At 37.1% G+C, this 24,656-nt stretch overlaps 1 protein-coding gene across 6 annotated transcripts in view; it reads right to left on the reverse strand.

Moving 5' to 3' along the window:
* The window catches only part of rxraa (retinoid X receptor, alpha a), a 172,195-nt gene that overhangs the window by 97,480 nt on the left and 50,059 nt on the right, over nt 1-24,656 (reverse strand). The window contains exon 1 of one of the 6 annotated variants that reach the window (XM_079586675.1): nt 14,629-14,874. The exons of 4 other annotated variants lie outside the window; for them this stretch is intronic. In XM_079586675.1, coding sequence (XP_079442801.1) covers nt 14,629-14,656 — 28 coding nt within the window. In that variant the 5' untranslated portion in view covers nt 14,657-14,874. Of the gene's footprint in view, nt 1-14,628; nt 14,875-24,656 lie in introns of those variants that run through there. One more of the 6 variants, XM_079586677.1, reaches the window with a different exon arrangement.

Consider the following 24,656-nt stretch of genomic DNA (forward strand, 5'->3'; position numbering starts at 1 on the left):
TAAGGAAAAAGATTTTTTTTAAATATATTATTTCTTCCTGATGAAATATTTCAGAAAATATTTTAGCTTGAACAATATACATTTATTTATTTTATCAATGTACATGACTTTATCAGGTAGAAATCAAATTAGGCTTCCTCAAATTGAGTTTTTTATATATTTTGTCATATTGTGACAAAAAAAGACTAATAATTAATAATATTGAGAAATGTATTAACAATATTTAGAAAAAAAAAATCTGAGAAAACATTTGAAAATCAGCCTAACATCAGCACAGAAATTGAGAAGATAAATGTTTGGGCTGTAGACCTTATCAATCAGGCAAAACTAATAATCATAACAGGATCACAACAGCACAATAAAAATTTAAATAAACTTTTTCTCTCTAGAATACTTGATTTTATTGGTCGATCGTTGCATTCAGAATTTAGGGACCAATAAACCGTATTATTGATTGTCCCAGTCGTGACTGATTTGCTTCATACATTAGCTCGCTTGCCTCGGTAGTCTCTTATTTCTCATATTATAAATCAATTTACCTTAAATTAATAATTCAAGTTTACTTATGTGGCAAGAAGCTGTTTAAGAAGCAGAATACCATAAAATGAGCCCTTATTACCATGCTATTATGCTAGTATCGACTATCTGACTGTGATATTCCTTGTTTCACCCATTTAAAATGGCGTTCAAATACGCCAATTCATAAAAATCTTTCTTAAAGAGTCTTATAAATCCTCAGCAATAGCAAAGTCATGTGCTGTACAAGCTACTATAATAATGCACTGTCGTTCTATGCCTAGAAAGATGAAATAATCTGACGTCTGTCAGTCTGGGATGGGAGTCTCTAACGAGATGTCAATACTAAAGTGAAACCCGCTGCCTCATGTGGATCTGAACACACACTCAATCCACTGAAGTCTTTTAAAACAGAATTTTAATTCCATGACCCAAGAGAGGTTCAGCTCAGGCAAGGTTACCATCACACATCAAAGCTGCTTTCAACATAAAAAGCTGACAATTAAGGCTTGGATTTATGTTCGGGATTGATTTATACTCAGGTTTACATTCAGCTTTCAAAAGAAACTCTGCTAATTGTGGAAGTAAAATGCAATGCCACATGGTTCTTTGAGACAGAGATTATGTCATGTCGCAAGTAGCTCATGTACGACAGACTGTCATTGTTCCAAAAAGTTTAAAACTAATTTTATATATTGTGACAAATTTTATATAAATAGTGAAGAAACAGTATTTTTCCCAGAACCATGGTCTTGTGGTTAGTGCATGTGCTCAACGCATTGAGTTACGGTGCTCGTGTTCGAATCCAGGGTGCAGCACTTAACGATAGCGCTCTGGTTTATTAGCTATTTATTTATCATGCTACAAATACAAGGACTCTCATAAAACTACAAACTAGGGGTGTAACGGTTCTTAGTAAAAAAAAAAAAAAAAAAAAAAAGACACGGACTTGCTCTGTGGTTCATCTCAAATTTGAAGACGCAACGCATATGCATCTATAATATGGTTTGTTGAAAATAACGCGTAAAATAGTGTTATATTGCTAATGTATGTTACTGTCGATGGATACACATTCTGGGTTCCCCTAAACTTTCTTCAATGTGAGTGCCGTACACTTTAATATAAGCAGTCATTTACGCCGCCATCACCCGGGTGTTGATAGCGTGTGAGCGCAGGTGAGATCTAAACCGCACATGTTGCTATTGGTGTTTAAACTGAACTCATTTAAGCCCAGCCTTAAACATTCAAGCACAAGAAGACGTAAAAGAGAACTTGCGCGCACGCTGTGAGAAGTTTTGTGCTCGCTCATCCGAAGCCGCGCCTCAGGCAGCGCGCAAATATTGAGTTCTCTTTCAAGTCTTGAGCTTGAACAGACAAATTCACACAAAAATGATGTCAACATGAACATGCCCATCTTGGCGAGTATCCTAGCAAACATAGTAGGTTATGTCTTAAAGGAGAACAACGACAAAAATCGGTGTTGCCTACACCGTGTTATCCTCTTTTTACAATTTGCACCCTATTGACTTCATTGGGGTCTAATTTTAAACCTGATTTTATTTTTCTTATCATCCTTGATGTGTCATACAAGTGCCCAGCCATGTTGAGTGATTTCTTCAGAGTGAACACGAGTGAATCTGACTGCAGTAGATGTGAAAGATATGAATAAAAATGATGTTATATCAGCCAGCGCACATACCTGTATTTAGTTCCTGTTTTCGGTCGAAGTCCAAAGTAGTCGATTGTCGAGTTCACGCGCATAGGTTTAGTTACCAATGATCACGCGCGTGAACTCGACAATCGACTACTTCTCGATTTTGTCGTTGTTCTCTGTATTGACAATACTCCAAATTTACAAAAAATTGAGCTCAATGTTAAAATTGACCAGAGTTCTCCTTTAAGTGAACGTAAACAGTCGAGAAAGACAACGCATGTGTACAGTATCAGTATATTGGATCAGTGCATTATGTCTTGAAGTGACAGTAGCCTAATATTCCTGCTGTGTATTTTTAATGTTAATCAAACAACAAAAGACAAGGAAATAACTCACTGCTCTTGAATTAATAGCTATTGTACCTTTATTAATGATTAATCATTATTTAATTTATACAGTGAAGAACACATGCAATGCTGTTTACATTTGATTACTATATTCAATTTCTGTACCTTAAAAAACTATTAGATACCTAAAAAACCTGAAAGCACTATTTTATTTGTATCTTCGCCCTATTTTATTTATTTTCGCTGTTGCTTGTAGTTTGATTATTTAATCTTATTTTCTTTATTTTTATTAGACAGTAGTTTTTCCCCTTAACATACATACCGAACCGTACTGAAACTGTGGATAAAACTGAACCGTAATTTGAAAGCAGTTACACCCCTACTACAAACCATGTATGTGTATATAAAACATACACATTTGACTATAAACAAACAAACAAACAAAACATTTATATATATATATATATATATATATATATATATATATATATATATACTGGATACACAAACAATCTTGGTGGTTTTTGTTTTACTACCTTTACTTTGTTAATTTAATGATTATAATTGTGTATATACTAAAATGAGAAGACACAGACACAGAGTACAGGTAATGTGTTAACAGACTTCATAATGCAAAAACATAAATTTTCTTTAAAATTTTGGGGCGATAAGTCCTAGATAGTTTCATGATATTCATTAAAAAAACATAAAAAAGGGCACTTTTCAGCAAGGTTTAGCGGCTGTTGTTGTGGTTGATACTGTTACGTACGGCCTTCTCACTGGAGGCTTATGGGGGGTTGAGTTTCACTGGTGCTCACTCTCCATCTCTCACCTCAGTGTCACTTAATTAGCCCGCCTGCACAAAGGGAAACCAGGCACAAGAGCCCAATTTAGACCACAATAAAGTCTGGAATGACTCGACCCGCACTGTAATAGGAGTCCAACCCCCCCTTCATTTACGTGCCATAGACGTTCCTGGGACTTTGAAGATGCCGAAGACTGAGCGGAGGAGAAAAAAAGGCTAAATCAAAGGAGGGACCCATAAATTCCATGAGATTCCTCCAGATGTTTCAAAATATATTTGCTGAAGCATTCCAGATGTGCCACCTTTTAGTTCCCCTTAGCTCTTTCTAAGATTTAGATTTTTATCGTTGCAAAGAAGCTCACAGTAAGCTTTAAACATATAATAGAAGAGGAAAAAGAGAACTTAAAAGATAAACTAACAGCAAGATGTTTGCAATGTTTCCTACTGTGCAGTTCCCTGACACGCTCCTGTGTGCCAGTGCTGCGTACTTCCCACAGGCTGTGACCTGGCCATGACCCCTGACCCTTGACCTTGCAACACAAGCCCTCTGTGCCTAGTTGTTCTGCTTTAATCGCAGCTTTTAAAATGAGCCGGCGTATTCAAACAGTGCCAGAACGTCTCATACACACACACCTGCGTAAACTAACTAACCCTCCAGCCGGTGCTTAGGCTCTGATCTGGTTTTTATAATGCGAAGCAGTCTCATGTTACTTATTCTAGTCTGAAACAGAAGAAACCATCCTAAATGTGACACTTGAACTTGCCGGGTGCCGTTTCTGCAGGCGCTGGAATGTAAGCCTTTCTGGTATGCAACAAATTGACGTGAAAGAAACTGCCAGCGCCTGCCCGTCTGCCTATCTGTTCCACTGTCTTCCTGTCTGTATTGCCTAACTCCCCACAAAAGATTTTGCCACAGGCGTTCTCAAACTCCACCGTAAACACGTTTCTCAGCCCAGACCGCTGCCTAACAAATGCTAAGTGGAAGTTGCACTTGCAATTCCAATGCAAACAACTACTCAGGGACGACTGCCAAACCACAATTACCTCCCACAATGCAGCGAGTGCTAAAATACTCCACCTATCCAGTATGAACCTACGTCCCATGTGCTCACACACTCCACTGATTCTTGAGATGATTCTTTTGAAATTTATCTGACATTAGTTTTAAAAATAGCAACCACTCTGGTATTAATCACAGAGGATCACGTAAATTTCATTAATTTTCTCCTTATCAAAATTATGACATCCCTCACAACTTCCCCTAAATATATCCGTTCTAACTTTATACTTCATATCATATATATTTTAAATAATTATATTATAAAATTAATAAAAAAAAGAAAAATAATAAATATAAAAAATATATAAAAAAAATATAAAAAAATCATAATATATATCTAAAATGTAATGTGTAAAAAATGTTTTACAGTATTCTATTTATATGTTATTTTATATAAAATAAGGACAATACATTAAATAAGCAATATAACAATCTGAATATATAATCATAATATATTATATATCATTAAAAATAAATCATATTTAAAACTTATATTTATATTAACAAAATAATGAATATTACAAACTTTTATAAAATATATTAAATAATATTCTAAAATAATATTATGTACCTAAATATAATAATTGATATATAATAAAACATAAGAAACACCTAAATAACTTAACTTCTCTTTTATAAAAAAATATAATAAAACACCTCTTGTATAAGGTTTCACAGTTGTGACACTGTCATATATTGATTTCTGATTATGATTAAAATAAAGGCAAATCAAAGAGAGTCTCATCCTGAAGAAGAGTTCCAGAAGATTACACAAGTTCCCAAAAATAGGGGAAAATCTTTGACCATGCTGACCAGAATAAACCAAAATAATTCCTTAGTTTTAAAGCCGTTTTGTCCCAGAACAAGAATCACTTCAGACATACACACACACACACTCAGTGTAAGTGATAGGAAGTAACTGGCTCACACACACACCTCCAAGATTAAAAGGCCTCTCAGCTGGAGTGAGCCGCAGCTCAACAGCCACTTGACAAATAGCAGCGGTGCTCGCAGCAAATGGGTAATAAGAGGTGTGCTCTTTTGCTGCTCCAGCAAGAGGAAGGCAGCGAGGTCAGAAGGCACCAGAGCACCATTTCTCGCTGGAATGGCCAGATATGTGAAAGAGACACCATCTCTGACATGTGCCATGACTTATGTAAACAGATATTCGCCCACACTACCTCCACCATTATCTTATACCTCATGGAGACGTACTCAGCCATAGCAGAGACAGAGCGAGATAGCTGACATGTCTCAAAGTACATTTGAAACGCAAGTGAGAGTCTGCAGTTGACGTGAACGAACTGTAAATCTCTCGCAAGGCCGCTGGTTAAAAAAAAAAGAAAGAAAAAAAAGAGGCCTTGTTTGGGCAAACCGTGGATTGTGAGGGTAAAAAGCGCACATGGCTCAGTAAAAAAAAATGATGTGAAGGACAGCATTCACACTCCGGCAGCAGAGTTGCCATCTACTTGCATACAAATCACTTCATCTTATCTTTGTCATCGTATTTTGGTTGGTGTAACAGATATGGATTATCATAATTGCAATCATGGTCCTTAATCTGCTGGGCTGATTTAGGCTTTCCAGTGTAAGCCGCGGCATTAACGACAAAACCCCCCACATACACACACTAACGCGCAAGTCCAGAACGCTGAAGCCCAGTGATGTTTTTTGCCCGTTACAATTGATACTTGTCAGATTACAGTATATAAGCCCAGCAATCTTGAGTAAAAGCTAAACCAGACTGTTTGACTTTCTAAACGATTTACAGAGCCATCCATTGCGTTCTAACATTCTCATTTACATGTAAAATTGAAGCAAGCAAGGCCCTGCGATAATGTTGCCGATGTTTTGCCAGGAAAATCAAAAGGAAAGCGTCTGGAGTCTGTCAGATATGTATGATAATGTTTAAAAAAGAGATAATTTTATGATAATAATGCTAAAGAATTATTAAGATCTTTAATACTGAATATCATATAGAAAAGCATGCATCAACATTTGTGTCAAAATGTCTGTTTCCGCCCACTGCCACAGCATATTGCAGCCATGGAAGCTAGCAAGCAAACGGAGTCCGATATTGCAGATTCTATCCGACCTAAAATGCCTCGGCATCCATCTAAAACAAAAAGCTATGAATTGGAGCATATTAAAACATGGATAAATTAACTCATCACCTTACAGTATGTGAATTTACAGTCTCCTTGCCTTCAATTGTCAATTGCGCTCCCTTCTGTTGCATGTTCTCAATCTGGCAACCATTGAGCGTTTTGGGGGGAAACAACTCTCTCCAATATTTTGAATTTGGACTGCAGTACCCATTTCATTCACTAGCTGTCAATATGACAAACTGCTTTACAGTGGAATTATACATTAAGTACTGAGAAATAATTAAACACGTACTTATATAGGGTTAGGATGTGGTTTATGATTAGTACCGTGTAATTATACACAATTCATAGTAATTGCTATAGTAACTACATGTAACGTGTAAAAGAAAAAAGTGTTACGGCCATCATTATTGTAGGACTATTTTAAACTTTTGTTTAGGCTGGGGTTTAAGTAAAATGGTTGAAGAAGCCCGGCATATGACACCAGAGAGAGAGAATTCGAGTTATACTTTGATTAATTGATTAATTATAAGGTAAATAAAAAAAACAAAAAAAAACATGGATGGATGACTAGGTCACAATAAGATAAATAACATGCATTTAGAAAATAGATAGGGTGAATTTGCATTTCATGCCAAGAGCGTTTGAAAGAAGCGCCTCACAGCAGGTACCAAATATACTCTATATTACCAGTACTGCAGAAATGATAAGAAATCAACTTTTTTTTGTACCAATTGGTACTGGTAGTATTGGCAAACTTAATCCTATTCTGCCTTATTATGAAAACAAAATAATGGGCAAAATCGTATAGTGTTCGATGCTCAGAATGCACCATGCCACATCCCAAGAACAGGCGCAGCCACAGACACCTAAATTCACACGAGCAAACCTATAAAGTCATTACTGTGATTTAAAACGATCTAAACCATGTGTCGCTACGCCTTCAGAAATAGATAGAAGACTACTTCACATTTATGTCAGTGCATTTTAATTAACGCCTGTGTGATAAAGGCTAATGTCACTGTGCTGGAATATGAATTCTACACTGTAGAGTGTTGCTTATGGCTAATGGCCTGCAGTTCTGACACAGAGGGTGCAGGATCAGTCCCAAACAGCCCTTGAATTCATTGGTCCAAAATCCCATTTCACATAACGATATAGTTCTGACTGGGTGTGATAGTGTTGCGTCGCCAAGCGTTTGGCCACCAATTTACATGTTTGTCTCTTGAGATTTATAAAGTCGTGCCTGTTTTGGATTAAAAAGCATTTGGTAAATAGCAAGAAAATAAAAGTACTGAAGAAGGGAACCGAGGGGCGCCAGATGCAATATTGATTCATTGGCTGAAACCTACTCTAAAACGTGTGCATGCGAAACCTCACACAAGTTTGCAGTGAATAAATATATATATATATAAAAAAAAGACTTCCTGTGTAGCCACAGCACATATTTGGCGCTGTCACTGGCTAGCACCTGAGGTGTTAAACAGCACTCTATTTACCCCAAAGCGGTTCTCTGATAGCAAGTCTGCTTTTTAACCGAACCACCGCAAGTCAACTCAAGACACCTTTATTAATATTGTTTCAAAGCAGCTATACAGTGATAACAGGAAAATGATGCATTTCAGCTGAATTCAGTTCTGTTGTAAAGATCCTCAATTATTAATTTAGTTCATTTCATCTATAAGGCAATTCTGCAAAAAATTATGTTATCGTCCAGCTCAGTTCAGTTCTCATACAACAGCGTCAGTACAGTCAATAATATTGTTGAATATACATGTCCCCAACTAAGCAAGCCAGAGGCGACAGTGGCAAGGAACCCAAACTCCATCAGGTGACAGAATGGACGGGGGAAAAAAACCCTTGGGAGAAACCAGGCACAGTCGGGGGGGCGAAGCGACACGGTGTGATTATGATTCAGGCTGCACATCAAGAAGCATTTAATTTGACTCCATGCAAAGAGTCCATGTTTGTATTCTAAATTTCAGGTATTTGCCAGGTAAGTGTTGATTTTGCTTCCAAAAGACCAGAAAATCAGTTTTTTTTTTCTGTTATATTCACTACCATTCAAGTTGAGTCTGTAAAATGTCATGTTTTTACAGACGTTTCTTATGCTCACCAAGGTATACAAAATGCAGTAAAAAAAAAAAAAAAAAAAAAAGTAATATTAAATATGCCAATTTAAAATAACAGTTTTATATTAAATCTATTGTTAAAATGTAATTTAGTCCTGTGATGGCAAAGCTACATTTTCATTACTTCAGTGTCACATGATCCTTCAGAAATCCTCATTATATGGTATTTTGGTGCTTAAAGGGATAGTTCACCCAAAAAAGAAAATCTGTCATTTACTCCCCCTTAAACCTGTATGAGTTTGTTTGTTCTGCTGAACACAAAAGAATATATTTTAAAGAATGTCAGTAATCAAACAGTTGTAGGCCACCATTGAATTTTTTTTTCCTACTATCGAAGTCAATGGTTACTGTCTGGTTACCAACATTCTTTAAAATATCTTCTTTTGTGTTCAGCAGAGGAAAGAAACTCATACAACTTAAGGTTTGGAACAACTTAAGGTTGAGTAAATGATGGCATAATATGGCATGATTTTTGGGGTGAACTATACCTTTAAGAAACATTTCTTATTACTATCAGTTAAAATCAGCTGTGCTGCTTTATTTAAAGCTGCAGTCGGCAAGTCTGGCAGATTGACCCTACCATAGAGTTTGTGCTCGTCAGTGCGTGCACCAGATTTTCTGTGAACGCTCCCGTCTCTTCAGCATCGATTTCTACAGGTGTTTTCTTTTCCTTGGTTGTTTTGGACCTCCTAGCTCTGGTTGTTAACCGAGGAATTGGAAGGTTGTTAATAGATTTTCTCTCCGCAATCACGCTTCGCACAATCCAACACACCTGCGAACTTCAGGCGTGCATGTGATATTGTAACGTGCGCGAGGAGGGAGGGGGATCTGTGGCGTGGTCACGAACTGTGATTGACAGTCAGATCTCACACAGCCCTGTGCTGATTGGACCAGAAGAACCGGGAGTGGCAGCAGCGCAGGTTTTTTTCTAAAACAGGCTGATTTATGTTGTTATGTCAGAGCATAATGTCGGTTTCAGTGAATATGATCAAAAAAATCTTGCCGACTTCAGCTTTAATTTTTTTTTACTGAACCCAAACTTTTGAACAGTAGTGCAACACATGAAAAAAGCTCTTTGTGGTTATCGCATGCTCTGACACATTAGCTGTGGTGCTCATGCGGAGGATGCAGGTTTGAATCTATTTCGCAGCATTTCTCGGTCATATTTCCTTCTCTCATTATCCATACTAACAAGTAGTAAAAGCTAAAAATAAAATTAACAAAACAGTCTATATTATTCTATGGATGCACAACTTATGCAAATATATAAAAGCTTCAATCATATCAGTCAAATGAAGCTTCTAGGGAAGTCTGAATGAACTTCACTTATACAGAGCGAGTTGATTCAACAAAACAAAAAAATGCTATCTCTCATAAGTTACATTTACATAAAGCGCACAATATCAGTCATATCAGACGCAGACGATGATAAATGTATAAGCGAGGGTTCAGAGTATAACGTCCGCTATAGTTTATCATCAGTCGTAATGTTGTGAAAACTCATTTCTAGAAGTCCAAAGCAAATCCTCCAGCTGATAAAACATATGGGGAGCAAAGGTCAACGTCTGAGGTTCATAGTCCACAGCTCCCCTTAAAGATAAAACACTCACAACGGTCGGGGGCTGAAAAATTCACAAATTATTAACAAGGGTTTGATGTTTGACGCAAGGGATTGAATATCATAAACAACCATTTTAGAGCTCCCTTTCTGCACACATCAGTAACCTGATTGTGAAACTCTGTATCGTGGTTGAATTAAATTTCATCCTTGGACTGATCATTGTGACATAAAAAAAGCTTTGACGTTAACCAAGTGGTCTCATGGACATGCGTTTTTTAATTGTGTCCTTCAAGCATAAAAATTAGATGCGTGAATCTCCACAACCTCACTGGAGTTGTACATCAACAAAAGATGTACTGGTAGCTCTAGCTCTTTAAGCCATTAATATTCTCATTAAAACGGGTCTAGTAAAAATGACAGCTGCAGGTCGCTCACAAAAGGGGGCAGAAAGCATCCGGCGAGAAACCTAAAACTGCCCTGCCATAAAATAAAATAAAAACTTGTATGGGTTTTTAAGGGGTAAACAGTCCACCCAGCCCCCAAATCAAGGCTCTTTAAACCGTACCCATGCCCAGGACCACCTTTGTTCCTGAATTACGGCTGACAGAGGAATGCACCCCCCTCAACTATGAATGTCACTTTCTCATCAAGACCATGAACTTCACAGATGGGGGTGGAGAAAAAAAAAACACCTCCTGTCCCTCAAAAACTACTCACCCTCCTCTCGACCCCCTAAAAAAAACTGTTTTTGTTGAACTAAATGTGGTTTACTTTTATGGTCCTTAAAAAGCCAAGGACAAAACCATCTACAGCCTATGGATCTGCACAAATAATGATCTACAGATAAACAGGGAGTGATTTCACAAAGCAGAATACTTCCATAACTTATGTTTTTATGATGCAATACAAGCTTTCAGTCCCTACTTTCCCCTGTGATCTCCATAAAAGGATTCATTAAATCCTTGTAGGCAAAAAAACAGACAAATACGAGGTATTTAGCACCTGTGCCCTTGGGCTGAAAAAAAAAAAAAGAGTTAATAAACCCACCCTGTTCTGCACACTGCGGAAAGAACAAAAACATCACAAGTATATCTAGCGCTGTAATTTGAAACCCTGCTCAATTACCTCCACAAAAGCATTTGTAAATACAAGTAATCATTGATGTTTAAATGATTATGTGTCTGATTTTAGCAGGTCAGAGCTGTGCATCTGCTTGACATCAGGAAACAGCACTTCGCTTGCAAGCAGCCACATGTCTTGTGATGGAAACTTGAGGTAAGGATTTTTTTTCTTCCGTCTTTCATGATAAGCTTTGGCTAAATATGCTTATTAAAAGAGAAAATTATATATTAATAAATTGTATTTATATATAAATTATATATACATTATATATATATATATATATATATATAAATAAATCAGGTACAACCAAAAGTTAAATCAAATATATATTGTAAATAAATAACATAAAAAAAGATCATATTATTTAAATTATCAACTGTTTTAGGAATTATTTTTTAAATCTTTTAAATTATTATCAGTATTGTTTTGACTAAAAAATTTTTTTTTACAAATATTATTTTTTATTTACTTTAAATCTCAATTATTATTATTATTATTATTATTTGTTTTTACTAAATAAAAAAGTGTTTAAAGTTGAACAACCAGTTATGGTTAATACAATTAGAATATTTTAACCAAAGCTTTTTAAAAGACAAGGATTTATGACAATGACTAAATTAGCCGTGCAGATTATGTGAAGCATAAACTTTAAAGCACACATCTCCAATAAGAACGTTTTACTAACAAACCTTTGTTTGCTACTATTAAACCACATACCTACAGAAATATATGATAACTATAAAACCACAACTTAATTTCAGCTTTTACATCCAGATTTCCGAAAATATAAAAACACACATGAGAAGCCTAAACACACCTTCACATATAGTCTATTATGTTGCTTAGCTCTGTGGTTTTTCTGGTACTGTGCTGGGAACATTCGGGGGTTTTGGGAAGCCCGGCATTCCTGCTGTCTCTCATCTCAGTGAACCGGTGGGGTGATGATGTATTCAAGGTGTAACACGACTCCCGCATGAAAGAGCTACAGAAACAATTTAACAGTCCTGCCTATAGCTCCCGAGTGAAAGTGTAGAGCATACTTGTTATTCAAGCTAACTTACAGTATACGGGCCTCTGTGTGAGAACTGAATCATGTGTGACTGCTGAACTAATCTCCATGCATGGCAAGTAAACTCATATGCATAAGAGAGTAATGTGTATCATTTATTGAAGAACATGTTCATTTACCAAACCACATATTCATGCATGAGTAAGAGGCATGTGCAAGGCAAATACTCAGACTTAAAACTGCTTTGCGTCCAGGTTATTAATTATTTTGAGATGTTATATATCACGTTATCTAAATCTCCTGCCTATTGGTCTATTTTTGGCATCACTCACTGATATCACATTATCTCTACTGCTGCAAATTGCACAATGATTTCATAATCACACACCGACCGTTGGAATTTAAGAGGCTCTGATCTTTTCTAAAAACATAAAGAAAGAAAAAGACAGACCATTTTTCATGAAAATCATATAGATACTGCCTTGAATATGTTTTACAAACAAAAGAAGATCTATCATAATTTATTCATCCTCATGTCATTCTAAATTCATATGACTCAATGAACGCTTGAGAATATATGGACGAATATTAATGTATGAATGTTTGAGAATATATAGACACTTGTTTTAAAAAAGTGAATGAAGCCTGTCAAGCTCATAATTATTCTTTTTTTAAACGCAAACTTGTGCATTTCTCCATGTCATCTAAAGCCATAATAATTTTGTCATACAGACCGATTTTATGATATGACGGACGTCTGCACCAGCTCTTGATTGTCAGGAGAGTTTGTGAGAGTAGCAATGTCCGATTAGTGAATGAATTGTTGTTTTGTGTTTGATCTTTTATTTAATTAATCATCAGTTCTAGTTCACAAAACCATATGAACTGATTTGATGATCAGGTCTCAACAGTGAACATCTCAATAGAGAAGAAGATTTTAATAACAACTTAGGTAGGAATTTCAGTCCGTTTAACTAAGTTCACAGGACTTGAAAACCAGCATATGATTCATTTAAACTATTTTTATGAAAACATCATGGTGCTTTTGTGTCTTCTATTAATCTTGACAGTCTCAGATCCCATTCACTTGTTATATTGAAAAGAGCAGACAGAAAATTATTCACAAATTCACTTTTGGTGTTACACAGACAGAAAGTCATACAGGTTTGCAACATCTTAAGGATGAGTAAATAAAAACATAAAAAAAATGTGTGAACTATTCCTTTAATATGATGGAATAACATCATATGGAAACCACACCTACATTTCTCCTCAGCCGTCGATTAAAAAAAAAGAACATTTTGAATCACCCGCAACGTTTGTTCCTTGGACACAAAGTCATTTGTTATTAAATCTAGTCACAATAAAAAGATTTCAAATCAAATCACCTTGCTCTGAAATTATTTGTCACTTTCCTCAGTAAACTACACTTCACAGAAAACGCCAAAGTTTGTCCAAGTTCATAACCGAATCACGCATCAACTAAACTCGCGGCATTATTTGCGACCAAAGTGCAAGGGAATTGATTAAATGTGTGCTTTCTGCAAGTAAAGATTCATTTACAGATGAAAAACAAAAATATTCGCTGAATGTTAGCACACGCTTTTTTCTTCCAGCAGCATGGCAAAGCGGTTTGCGATTTAACGAATTCTTACAGACCGACGCTTTCAAACTAAAGGAATGTATATTTTTTTTGCTATTTTTTTGACTGATGCGCGATGTTGCTTTGCGTTTGTAAATACGAACAATCCCACACACACGGCACACACACGTCTGCATTTTTTCTGTTTTCCAGCCAGGAAAGTGATACAAATGATGCGCGAGAATCCAATACCTGCACGTACAAGATTGCATGTGCTTCAACTCTGCAACACAGCCTTAAAAACACGACACTATCAATGTTAAATCATACCGCATATCAAGATTAAAACATTTAAGGAGTAAGCGCGATACTGAATGAGGTGTCACTGTCCGAGCGCGTGCCACCTCGTTTGCACGCCCAACTTTTGTGTTTACCTTTAGTTTGATTTAAAAACAAATGTCCTGATCCACACCGTGCACTTGACTGTTGGGCATTATTGATTATGATTACATGCTTTCCATTCGCCACGAATGTAACCCTTTCAATACAGCCCGATTCGATAATGAGCGATCTAAACTAGCAATTCCATGTTTCTTTTTTTAAAGCGTTTATTTTTGCCTCCCTCATGCTAGACTAAAAAGTAAAACACTGTACTCTCCAACTCTCTCTTGCAAACCAAAGAAACTCTGGTGGAAAAATAAATATCTTTCAGTAGTCTGGGGGTAAACTTACCCAATGACAAGAAAGGTTTGGTTTCCATGTCTGGTCGGTTAGCTCATGCCAGCTGACGCGCGCGCGTTGTAAGCTGTCGGCGTCCCTCTCTGATGACAGTATAAGACGGATCCACGCGGTAAAAGTGAAAAGCTTTGCGATAGTGTCAAATGTTCACTTTATGGCACTACTTCTGTTTGTTCACGCTTCTGCTCGGCTCTGTCTACAACTCTCCAGTCCACACTACTGCAAAGGGACCCAGTAAAGGGGACTCCCACTGACGTTCACGCGGGCACATTTAGCAGCGACGCGTGAGGGGAACGTTAACCCCTCCTGCGCCGCTCTGCCTGCCTACAGCCTTGAGGAAGCTAGTAATAATAATAAAAACGTTTCATTGAATAATAAGCATTGTATGCACACACACACACACACACAATTCATATATATATATCTTTTTTTCATTTTATATAAATATATCTATATATTCATTAATTACAATGTAATTAATGATATATATATAAATAATTAAAATATATGTGGCATATATTTGTGTGTGTATATATATATATATATATATATATATATATATATATATATATATATATATATATATATATATATATTATAGGGCTTGACATTAACACCTGCCAAATGTGGGAGGATTTTAACAGTGGCGTGTAACGCAGTCACTCCTACTAGCCACTTTGGCAGGTTGAATTGTATATATAATATATTTTTCAATTAAGGACCCCTGTGGTGAAAATCAAGTTTTTAATGTTGTTTATATGTCTATGTAGTCTTTTTAATATGCTTTAAGACAAACCATGTGCATTGCAAATACATAAATCAACACCGTTGCAGAGTATTTTCTCCTTAAAACTGCAATGAAAAAAAAAGACAAAAACACTGTTTGAAATCGCTGGTGTTTCTTGCATTAGAAACTACCTTGTAACTAATCACGTTAACGTGAGCATATCATTAACTGCTGCGAAGCTGGTTATCCCGGTATATTTTTTTGTTGACATGATAAATCAGGTACATTTAGCAATATAGCAGTTGAATTATGTATATGATATTACAATGTTTACTATAAACTGACGTTCTGAGTTGTTCAAAGCGCTTCTAACGCTGCTGATTTTTAGAAAGCATCTGTGTGACTGAGATGGTGAATGGGAACATGGTTTGTGTAACATTAGCAACACATTATTAGCTGTTTGATAACGTAGTCAAGCCAAAGGCCAATCATAGTATTTACCGCTATGTGTCCGACGTTGTACTAGAGAGTGATACAAAAAACACATTACCATTCTGATACATCGACTTGTAGATGAGAACGAGCCTGTATGAGTGAGTGGAGGCGGCATGAATCATTTTTTTAAGTGACAGCAGCCTAATTTACCTGCTGCCAAATATATGAATAATATTAAAAATATCTATATAGCCGTTTTCCCCATGGTATTGATGTAAAAAATTGTGGCCAGTGAAAATGCTGAGTGGCTAGTAACTTTGAAAAACCACTAGCCACTGTGGCTTGTGAGCAAAAAAAGAAAAGAAAAAAAGAATGTCATGCGTCATATCTTTTTTACTTTCATGTAATTTTATTACACATTTATTAATGTAATGTATGTGACATATTGGATGTCTTCTATCAGTGACAATTATTCAGCTGCATTATTATTTACATTTAACATAGGTTGTTATTTAAATCTTTCCTCTTTACACTTTAGCTTGGATTATACGATTATTCTAGTTGTCCACGCATTAAGAGCTTGGCGAGATTACGTAAAGAGGTCATGGATATCATTTGTTGTCAAGGCTGTGTTGTGGTGCACTTGTTTTCTGGAGGATGAGGGAAGTGATAAAACAATACTTTACAAATACTGCTCTACTTGCACGTGTTTACAGTAAACTATGCATACAACCTCACCATTTAAAAAAAAAAAATCCTGTCATTCATATTCCTATCCACTAAAAAAATGAATCAATGTATCTGCTGCAGATGAATCTGACTTTGCCACTAGGGAACAGGCCTTGCAGCCAGTTTTCTACAGCAGCATGCGGCACTACAGGATCCATATTAGCCTAGAGAGAACTAGGTCATTTATCCAATATTACACCCGGTCAATTGGATATCGTCGCGCAGCTTTATCGTTACTTCACACAGCTGTCTTAGCTTGCCGGGGATCTGTCCACTGAGTTGCGAATAGCGCGGATGGAAGAGGCTTTTGGTGATGTATATGAGAATTCCTCGCAGCATGAGTAACCGTGGGCTAAAAAATGTTGGCGGCCGTCCAGGAGCAGAATACTTCTGAGGCACGGCAGAAGTTTTTTTGCAAAGCTCTCTTATTTTGTTCATGCAGATAAATGTATATATACATGCAGTCCTGGAGCCAACCTGGGGGCCTACGAAAACACTGCATCGCTCGCTGAGTGTTTGAAGGTGTTCTCCGCAGTTCGGCTGGGGGAATGATTCATAATTAATGCAGCGCACTGCGCATTAGAGATCAAAGCCGTTTGTCTATGCTGTGCAATAAACCTAAAGCGGCCGTGACTGGGCTCAGATGAGGGGTGCGTGGATGTGAGGGACACTGTGGCGTGTGTTTTTTCCCCTTCACACCCTCCCGGGTGTCACACAGACTAAAATTCTCACCACCAGGTAGTTTAACCAGTATTGGCAGTTTTTGTTCTAAGCAGACTTTGACATTCACCGTAGTCCGTGACTTCATGTGCAACTTTCAATCGAGACACTCAGATTGTGACAAGTTTTTTATGAGTTGCACAGCACGGAGACAATCTATATCAGGAAAGAGCAACGTGGGTGTAGTTATGGTCACTCTATGTACTGTACAAATGAGGCATGTTAGTGTCTGTTGATGTATGTTACGGCTTCTGGACACCCTCTGAACCTATAAATCAATGATGGTGGCTGATGACATGAGCCACAAGCCATGGAACACAAACTTGTATTTGTACGCTTATGTGCTCTACATACAAATTTTTTAGTTATCTGAAGCAGAACGGTGGCATAAATGATGTTTATTATCTGAAGCACGGCTCGATTGTAACATTTCCTACGGAGGCACAGCAGGAGGGTGTGTTTTGCGTAACACCACTCCAGAAACAGCGCAAGGAATCTCAAGCAACCAGTGAATGCAAATGATTATAATTTCACTCTTATTTTACATAGATGTAAGAATGATAATCAACAATGCCCTGGAAATATCAGCGAGAACATATAAGTAAATGTGAAATTGGCCCTCGCTATGTGCGGTCACGTCTATGAACAAGACCTAATTGAAACCACCTCCTGTGCATCATACAGCTCTGGTGATGACACATGCAGTGGCCACTAAAATATTTGGACACTTAAGCTTTGCTTTATAATGTATGAATGTCACTGTGATAGAGAAAATGTCAAAACAAGAAAGAAAGAGCACATACTATTCAAGCGTGTGTGTGTGTGTGTGTGTGTGTGTGTGTGTGTGTGTGTAAACTTTTGAACAAGATGAAGATGTCCACATTTTTCTTATTTTGTTTAAATATCTTCTTTTTTTCTTCATTATACTGCCCTTCGGAAACAACAGAAGATACATACGTTTCCCGGAAGACAAATGAAAAAAAGCTGTACTTTAGGAAGATTTTGTTAAAGTACCATAGTGCACAAAAATGATAATACATCTTTTTCTACATAAGAAAGAGTTTTTCTAAACTGCAGTACCACTGACTTTCCCTGTGCGCACCATGAGGGATTTTGTGATGTATGACTGCCCACTGTAGAGGTTCTTTGGCCTGCTGATTATAGAGTGTAAGCACTCTGCCGTGGTTCAGATGGATGTTTAGCCTACGGCTCGCACTCTGTAATCTAAGACAGACACAACACACTCTTTTAAACGCCTCAATCAGCCTCTCTCTCATCTGCCCGCGAGACCTGGCTATTTAATCCTTTTCTTTGGCCTTGATTAATGGCTGCTTGACCCCTGACCTCCCCACATATAAATCTCCAAAGGGTGTTTGGGGTCTCTTAGGGCTTCTCACTTCAAGACCAATTCTCTCTCACCATCTTCACGTGCAAGTGTTTATAGTGGGGCATCTCTATTGGATTCTTCGCGTTTGAATAATGCGTCCAGGCCTTGGGGGGACATCGCCGTGACGACCTCCGCCGAGGTAACACTGACAGTTTCTCTTTCAGGTCTCAAACGTCATGATAAATGGAACACGGTCCTTTCGGTCACCATTGTGCTCGAGCGTTTGCAACACGCTCATCCATAATGGCTGTTTGCACTGATGCCATTCTGCCGTTACTATGGGGACCTGGTTCCTCACAGCACGAGGTTCATAAGGAAATATAAATCTTTTCCCAACCTACATAAAAGAGATGAGATGAAGCCTGGAGATGTTGGATTATAACTGAATCTTTTTTTTATTTTTTATTTTTAATCTGGAACAAAACCGATTTGCACGGATTCCAGATATCGAGGAATCCAATCCAAGGTTGATCACACACACATTCCAGTGAGGCTAACCGATGTACAAGCTGCACATAGACATACAGAAAACCATAGTAAAGGATGGACAGAGGAAGAGCCTGGAGGCCTGATAAAAAAGAAGAAGAAGGGTAAAAAGCTGGACTTCTCCCCTCTTTCAGCCTGAGGGATTCTCTGTGGTCAGCAGCAAAGCAGAATGGGTCAAATTCCTCACATGGGGTCAGGGTGATTTCTGAAGACACTGCAAAAGCCAAAAGCTGACTTCCTCTTCAGATTGGCTTGTGCCAAGGAACAGGGAACTTGACATGCACAAGAAGTATCTGGACAATTAAGGAAATTTATGTATGAGTGTTATTGCATTAGATATCAGATTATATAAACAAATATACTGTACAATTCAAAAGTTTGGGGTCAATAAGAATATATTTAAAATGTAATGTATTCCTGTAATGGCAGAGCTGAATTTTCAGCATCATTACTCCAGTCTTCATTGTCACATGATCCCTCAAAAATCATTCAAATATGCTGATTTGCTGCTCAAGAAACACTTCTTAGAATTGATGTTGAAAACAGTTGTGCTGCTTAATATTAAACGGTTATACATTTTTTCCAAGAATCATTGATGAATAGATAGTTTAAAATAACAATCTTGTGTAACATTATAAAAGTCTTTACGGTCACTTTTGATCATTTGAACGGTGGTGTATATAGTTACTTTTATTTAGTTATTTTAGTTATAAATGCCAAAAATTCTATTTAGTTTTAAATTATAGTCACTGCTTATATAAACAAAGTAGGTTATAAAATATTTTATAAAACTGTTTATTTTAAAGGAACATAGAAGAATCATTACACTTTTTTTTTCCAGATTTAAAGTTATAAAAGTTATTTTTTAAATTAAAACAAAAAAATGTAATAACAAAATCCAGACATCTGTAATGTATAGTTTTTGTTTTTGTTTCGTGTTCATGTTCAATAGTTCGTCATGTGATTCCCTTGTCCTCCTCATATGATCTTGTCATGTGATTCCCAAGTCTCATGTGTTATGTTGTCATTGGTTCATTGTCTTGATTGTTCACAGGTGTTTCTTGTTTAGTCAGTATTTTCCCTGTTACCATTATTGAGGTTAAGGTAAAGTCAAGTCTGTTTATTTTGTATCTGTTCACATTGGAAGTTAATAAATACTGCACTTGGGTTATATCAAGCTCGTCTACTGTGTACTTAATGTTACAACAGCAAACTCTAGCATGATTTGTCTGCAGATGCTACTTTGGTTCAATAATTTTGATCCGATGCAGTGAAATTCATACAATTTCAAGAACCAAATGTGCACAAATACAGCACAGAAATGCATTTCAATACAGAATTACTGATACAAATAGTAAACAAAAGTGTAGAAGTCTGATTTAAAACTGTAGCATAATCTCACATTTCAAATGCAGAGGCTTTTCATAGTAGACCACGCATTAAAGCACATCAAAATGACTGACAGCCACATGCAGCTTCCAATGTGTGGTCAGAGAATCAATAAGCAGATGAGATGATTTTGCATGAGCAAAAATACCCAGATTGCTCTAATACCACTGAATGCGAAGAGACCGTTCAGACGGCTTCATCGCTATGGGGGCTTTCATTCAAGCTGGAATCCGTTTGAAACGGTGGATTTATCTCGCGATCGTGACAAGACGATGGAGAGCAGCTGAATTGAGAGGAGAAGAGATGAAATGACGGCCCTACAGCTCAATATTTTCATAGGCAATTAGAGTCCACTGCTCTGAGGGCAGTTATCAATATTGAGGCATTACATCACAATCGCTCTGCTGGAGCAAGTGAGGGCTCCACTGCAGGGATCCACCACAACGCTGGCATACATCAAGCTTTAAATCCCATTACACAGATATTGGCTACATTCAAATTGGCAACGTGATAAATATCTGACATCTCGGTTTATTGCCAAGGCAAAGAAATGGGAATAATTTTCTCCTCAGAGTCCGATACTCACCAACCTGAATAGATGCTATTTTCACCCAGAAAGGAGGAAACTCACACTGGAAGGCAAGGAACGGGACTCGGGTGTTTGGAATGTAGACAATCGCAAGACAAATGTATGCTATTGTATGTGAAATATAAGGTCACTATGATAAAGAAGAATATTTTTAATGAAATCTAGTTTAGGAAACAATTCTGCTTTCTTGGTTGCATTTAGTCGACAAGACTAGCGGACCGGTGTACAAATTTTCAAAGGCTGGTAACAGCATGAAATGGAAGTTGCGATATGCTTTTATTCCCTATAAAGTGCGGCAGGTTTTTATATATTTTAAATTTATGAGTAAAATAAGGTATGTGGTAAACATAAGTTTACAACACTTGGACAGTTTGTGAAACAGCTTCTCGAAGAAAAAAAAGAAAGTAGGACGGCACTTGATCTTGTCTATCGGGAATTGTTTGGATCATTGGATCGTTGTTGTTTGCTATTGCTGTGATGTCATGTGAGTGACAGGTTGTCCCGCCCTCACGCCAGTAAACACGGCATCAGAGAAGACGATTGCAAGAGGGAGGGTCAGTTATTTTTATTAAATATTAAGAGGGCACATGAATAAAGAAAATAATGACGTGCACGGGTAATTCATTTAAAACAAATACTGGAATATTCCATAAAAAACAAGAATTGTCCATTTTGATTTCACAGTTACTTTAAATAAAGGTTTTCCACTGAAGAAATTATGTTTCAAATCTGCTCGTTTGGTGGCACTACTAGCATGTTACCTGAATCCAAGTCAATACAAGTGCCCAAAATAAATATTCAAACACAATGTAGGGTGATGGTATAGTGTTTAACTCACATTTCTATAGTTCTGTCTTGTTTCCAAAGTCTCCAACATAATAACCTTTAGCCAGTGCATAATTTGGTTACTACTCACAACACACATAATCTCATTGCATTTTGTGTGTGATCATGCGACTTACACTACAAAATAGTAAATAACTGTGCATAAATACACAAAAAGGGACAGACTTTGGGGCTATATGAGCCCCATTACAGGGGATGCAGGCAACACATACGTTTTCCCCGAATGATTTATTTTCATCTCTGCTGGGGCAAAGCTGAGCTCTGCTGGACTTCAGCTGGAAAAACACGAACCGCAGAGAGAGGCGCTCTTGAGTACACACCCGTCACATCATTGAATCACACTGGGTTCGCTGCAAATGGGCTTCCCTGGGCGACAGAGCCGCAGAGTGATGATGTAATTAAAGCATTCTGAAGAAACCCACTGAATTCTCAAAACGTGCTTCATTTTAAATAAATCTTGGCCCTTGATTTGTTTGATTTGTTTACCCCAGATGCTTATTTATCAATAAAAGAGTTTTAATTGCCATCATAATCCTAAAAGTACAAGTTTAAGAGACTTAGCACTCACTAAATGCTAATTGAAATATGTATTTCGAAACTGTGATACTAATCACAATATAAAGATAAACACTTGATGTATATCATAATGCACTCATGCAGACTGAGGCAGACATTATTTCCTGTGTAAGACCAGACTAGAAAACACAAACCACTTGGGGTTAGAGCAATACTTGCCAAATTACTTACTGTTGCCTCATATTAATCAAAACAATCATCTAAACACGTGTCTGTGTCCAATGCTGGCTTATAACACAATGAACTGAGAATTGATATTTGTATTTCTATTTTACTACAGTCAACAACAAAGACCTCATAACAGGAAATATATATAATTTTGTCATTCTGTGTTCAGGTCTATCTCTGCATATTTAAAAAATCAGCAAATAATTATCACAGAATTTTTTTTTTCAAAGCTGTAAATAAAACTTATATTAGATTATTGAACTACGTTTAAGACAAAACTAGTTCAGTCTTTCTACTTCAAATTTGCATGTTTAATTTGGTGTTACTTGCTTTTTTCTGTAATTATTTGTAATACTTTAAATTAAGTTGATGTGTGAAATATTTATAGGCAAATGAATCAATAAAATAGAGCGCAAATGTGTATATATTAATTTTAATGACTGGTTATGGTATAATTCAACCAGTCTGTGCTCTAAATCAGTTATCATCTGTACGTGTAGGTGAGGCTGTCTGTGTGTGTACATCTCAAGCCACTTTCCTATTTTGATTTATACTCTTCACTGCCTGTTCTCTCTTGTTGAGTCTCTCTCACTCTCTCTATCTACTTCTGGTCAACCGCCACAGTGAAAACAGCTGCCATGGCCAAATCATGTAGCCATAAATCTGGACACTTCCTTCCACTGTCTCCCACTTCAAGGGGAAGCCTGAACTGTTGCAAACACCATTAACCCCTTTCCTCTCCATCCGCAAACCAATGCCCCATCCACCACTTGAAAAAACACCCTGCAGAAAAACTCAAATGAAGGGGAGGGGTTGGAAAGACAGTAGAACCTTGAGGAAAAGAGAACAGAAGTTCTCGAACCCCTCCCATCGGTTCTCTCCATAACGCACACTTCAGGTCCAAGAGCAACAGACCAGCAGATAATTTCCCATATTCCATTTCCTAAATTCCACAAATGACGAAATTCTTTAAGAATGTATTTAAGAGTGAAAAAAGATCATTTGTAGGGCGAGACTTGATTTTATTGACCAAGGATTGATTTGATTGGGAAAAGTAGACATTACATAACAGAATGGAGAAAAATCAAAAGTGTTTTTTTTTTCTCATATCCCAGTTTAAGCCATTCATGGGTTGATTTTCCTTAAAAGTGTAACTAATGTGGAGTTTCATTCATGAATAGATTAGTGTTTTAGAGTAAATTGGTTAAGCAAACGATTCATTCAATGACTCCGCACTCAAAAAGACACTGGCTGCATTCGAAATTACATAGTAGTAGGCGTAAAACAGTATGTGACAGGAGTAGTATCCAAGTTCAAAGTATAAAAGACTGGGCAAAAACTACCGTGATGACCTACTTCTGGTGAAATTCTGATAGTACAGTACATACGACGGACACTTTACTATCCCATGTGGCCACGGGAGAATGTGAATGGGAGTGAAGAGACTACATTGGCCATGTTGTCATTATCACATGATTACCACAAACTGGTGAAACCTAGAGAGTTAACAATGTCACTAAACCTCCCTAATGTTTCTTTGCAATAATATCAAAAGAACATCTCTGAAGACTTCTGTTGGCCATATCAAAATTAGTGACATTACATAGCGACTCCATACAGTAAGTCAAGACGAACATGTCATTCTTTACAATGGCAGAGGAAAAACTTTTCAAAGGCTTTCCATTCACAGACGAATCCTGGCTGAGTGAAATAACTGTCCCAGAATGCCAATTTGCAGCTTGAGGAGAATATTTAGATGGGAGGGTGGTGGGTGCCAGAGAGGCTCGGAATAAAGATGTGTTGACATTGAAACACCCAAATGCATCTGTGAAATCTGAGATGAAAGGAAAGAGAGGCTGTCAATCATATCCCAGTCCTGCCATGAACTTGAGCACAGCTCTTCAGAAAACCCAGCCTTCAACCTCTCGGTTTAAGAGCATATAGACCTACTTTCCCTCCCAGATATTCTT

The sequence above is a fragment of the Phoxinus phoxinus genome (assembly GCF_949152265.1).
Source record: "Phoxinus phoxinus genome assembly, chromosome: 17".
Lineage (NCBI taxonomy): Eukaryota > Metazoa > Chordata > Actinopteri > Cypriniformes > Leuciscidae > Phoxinus > Phoxinus phoxinus.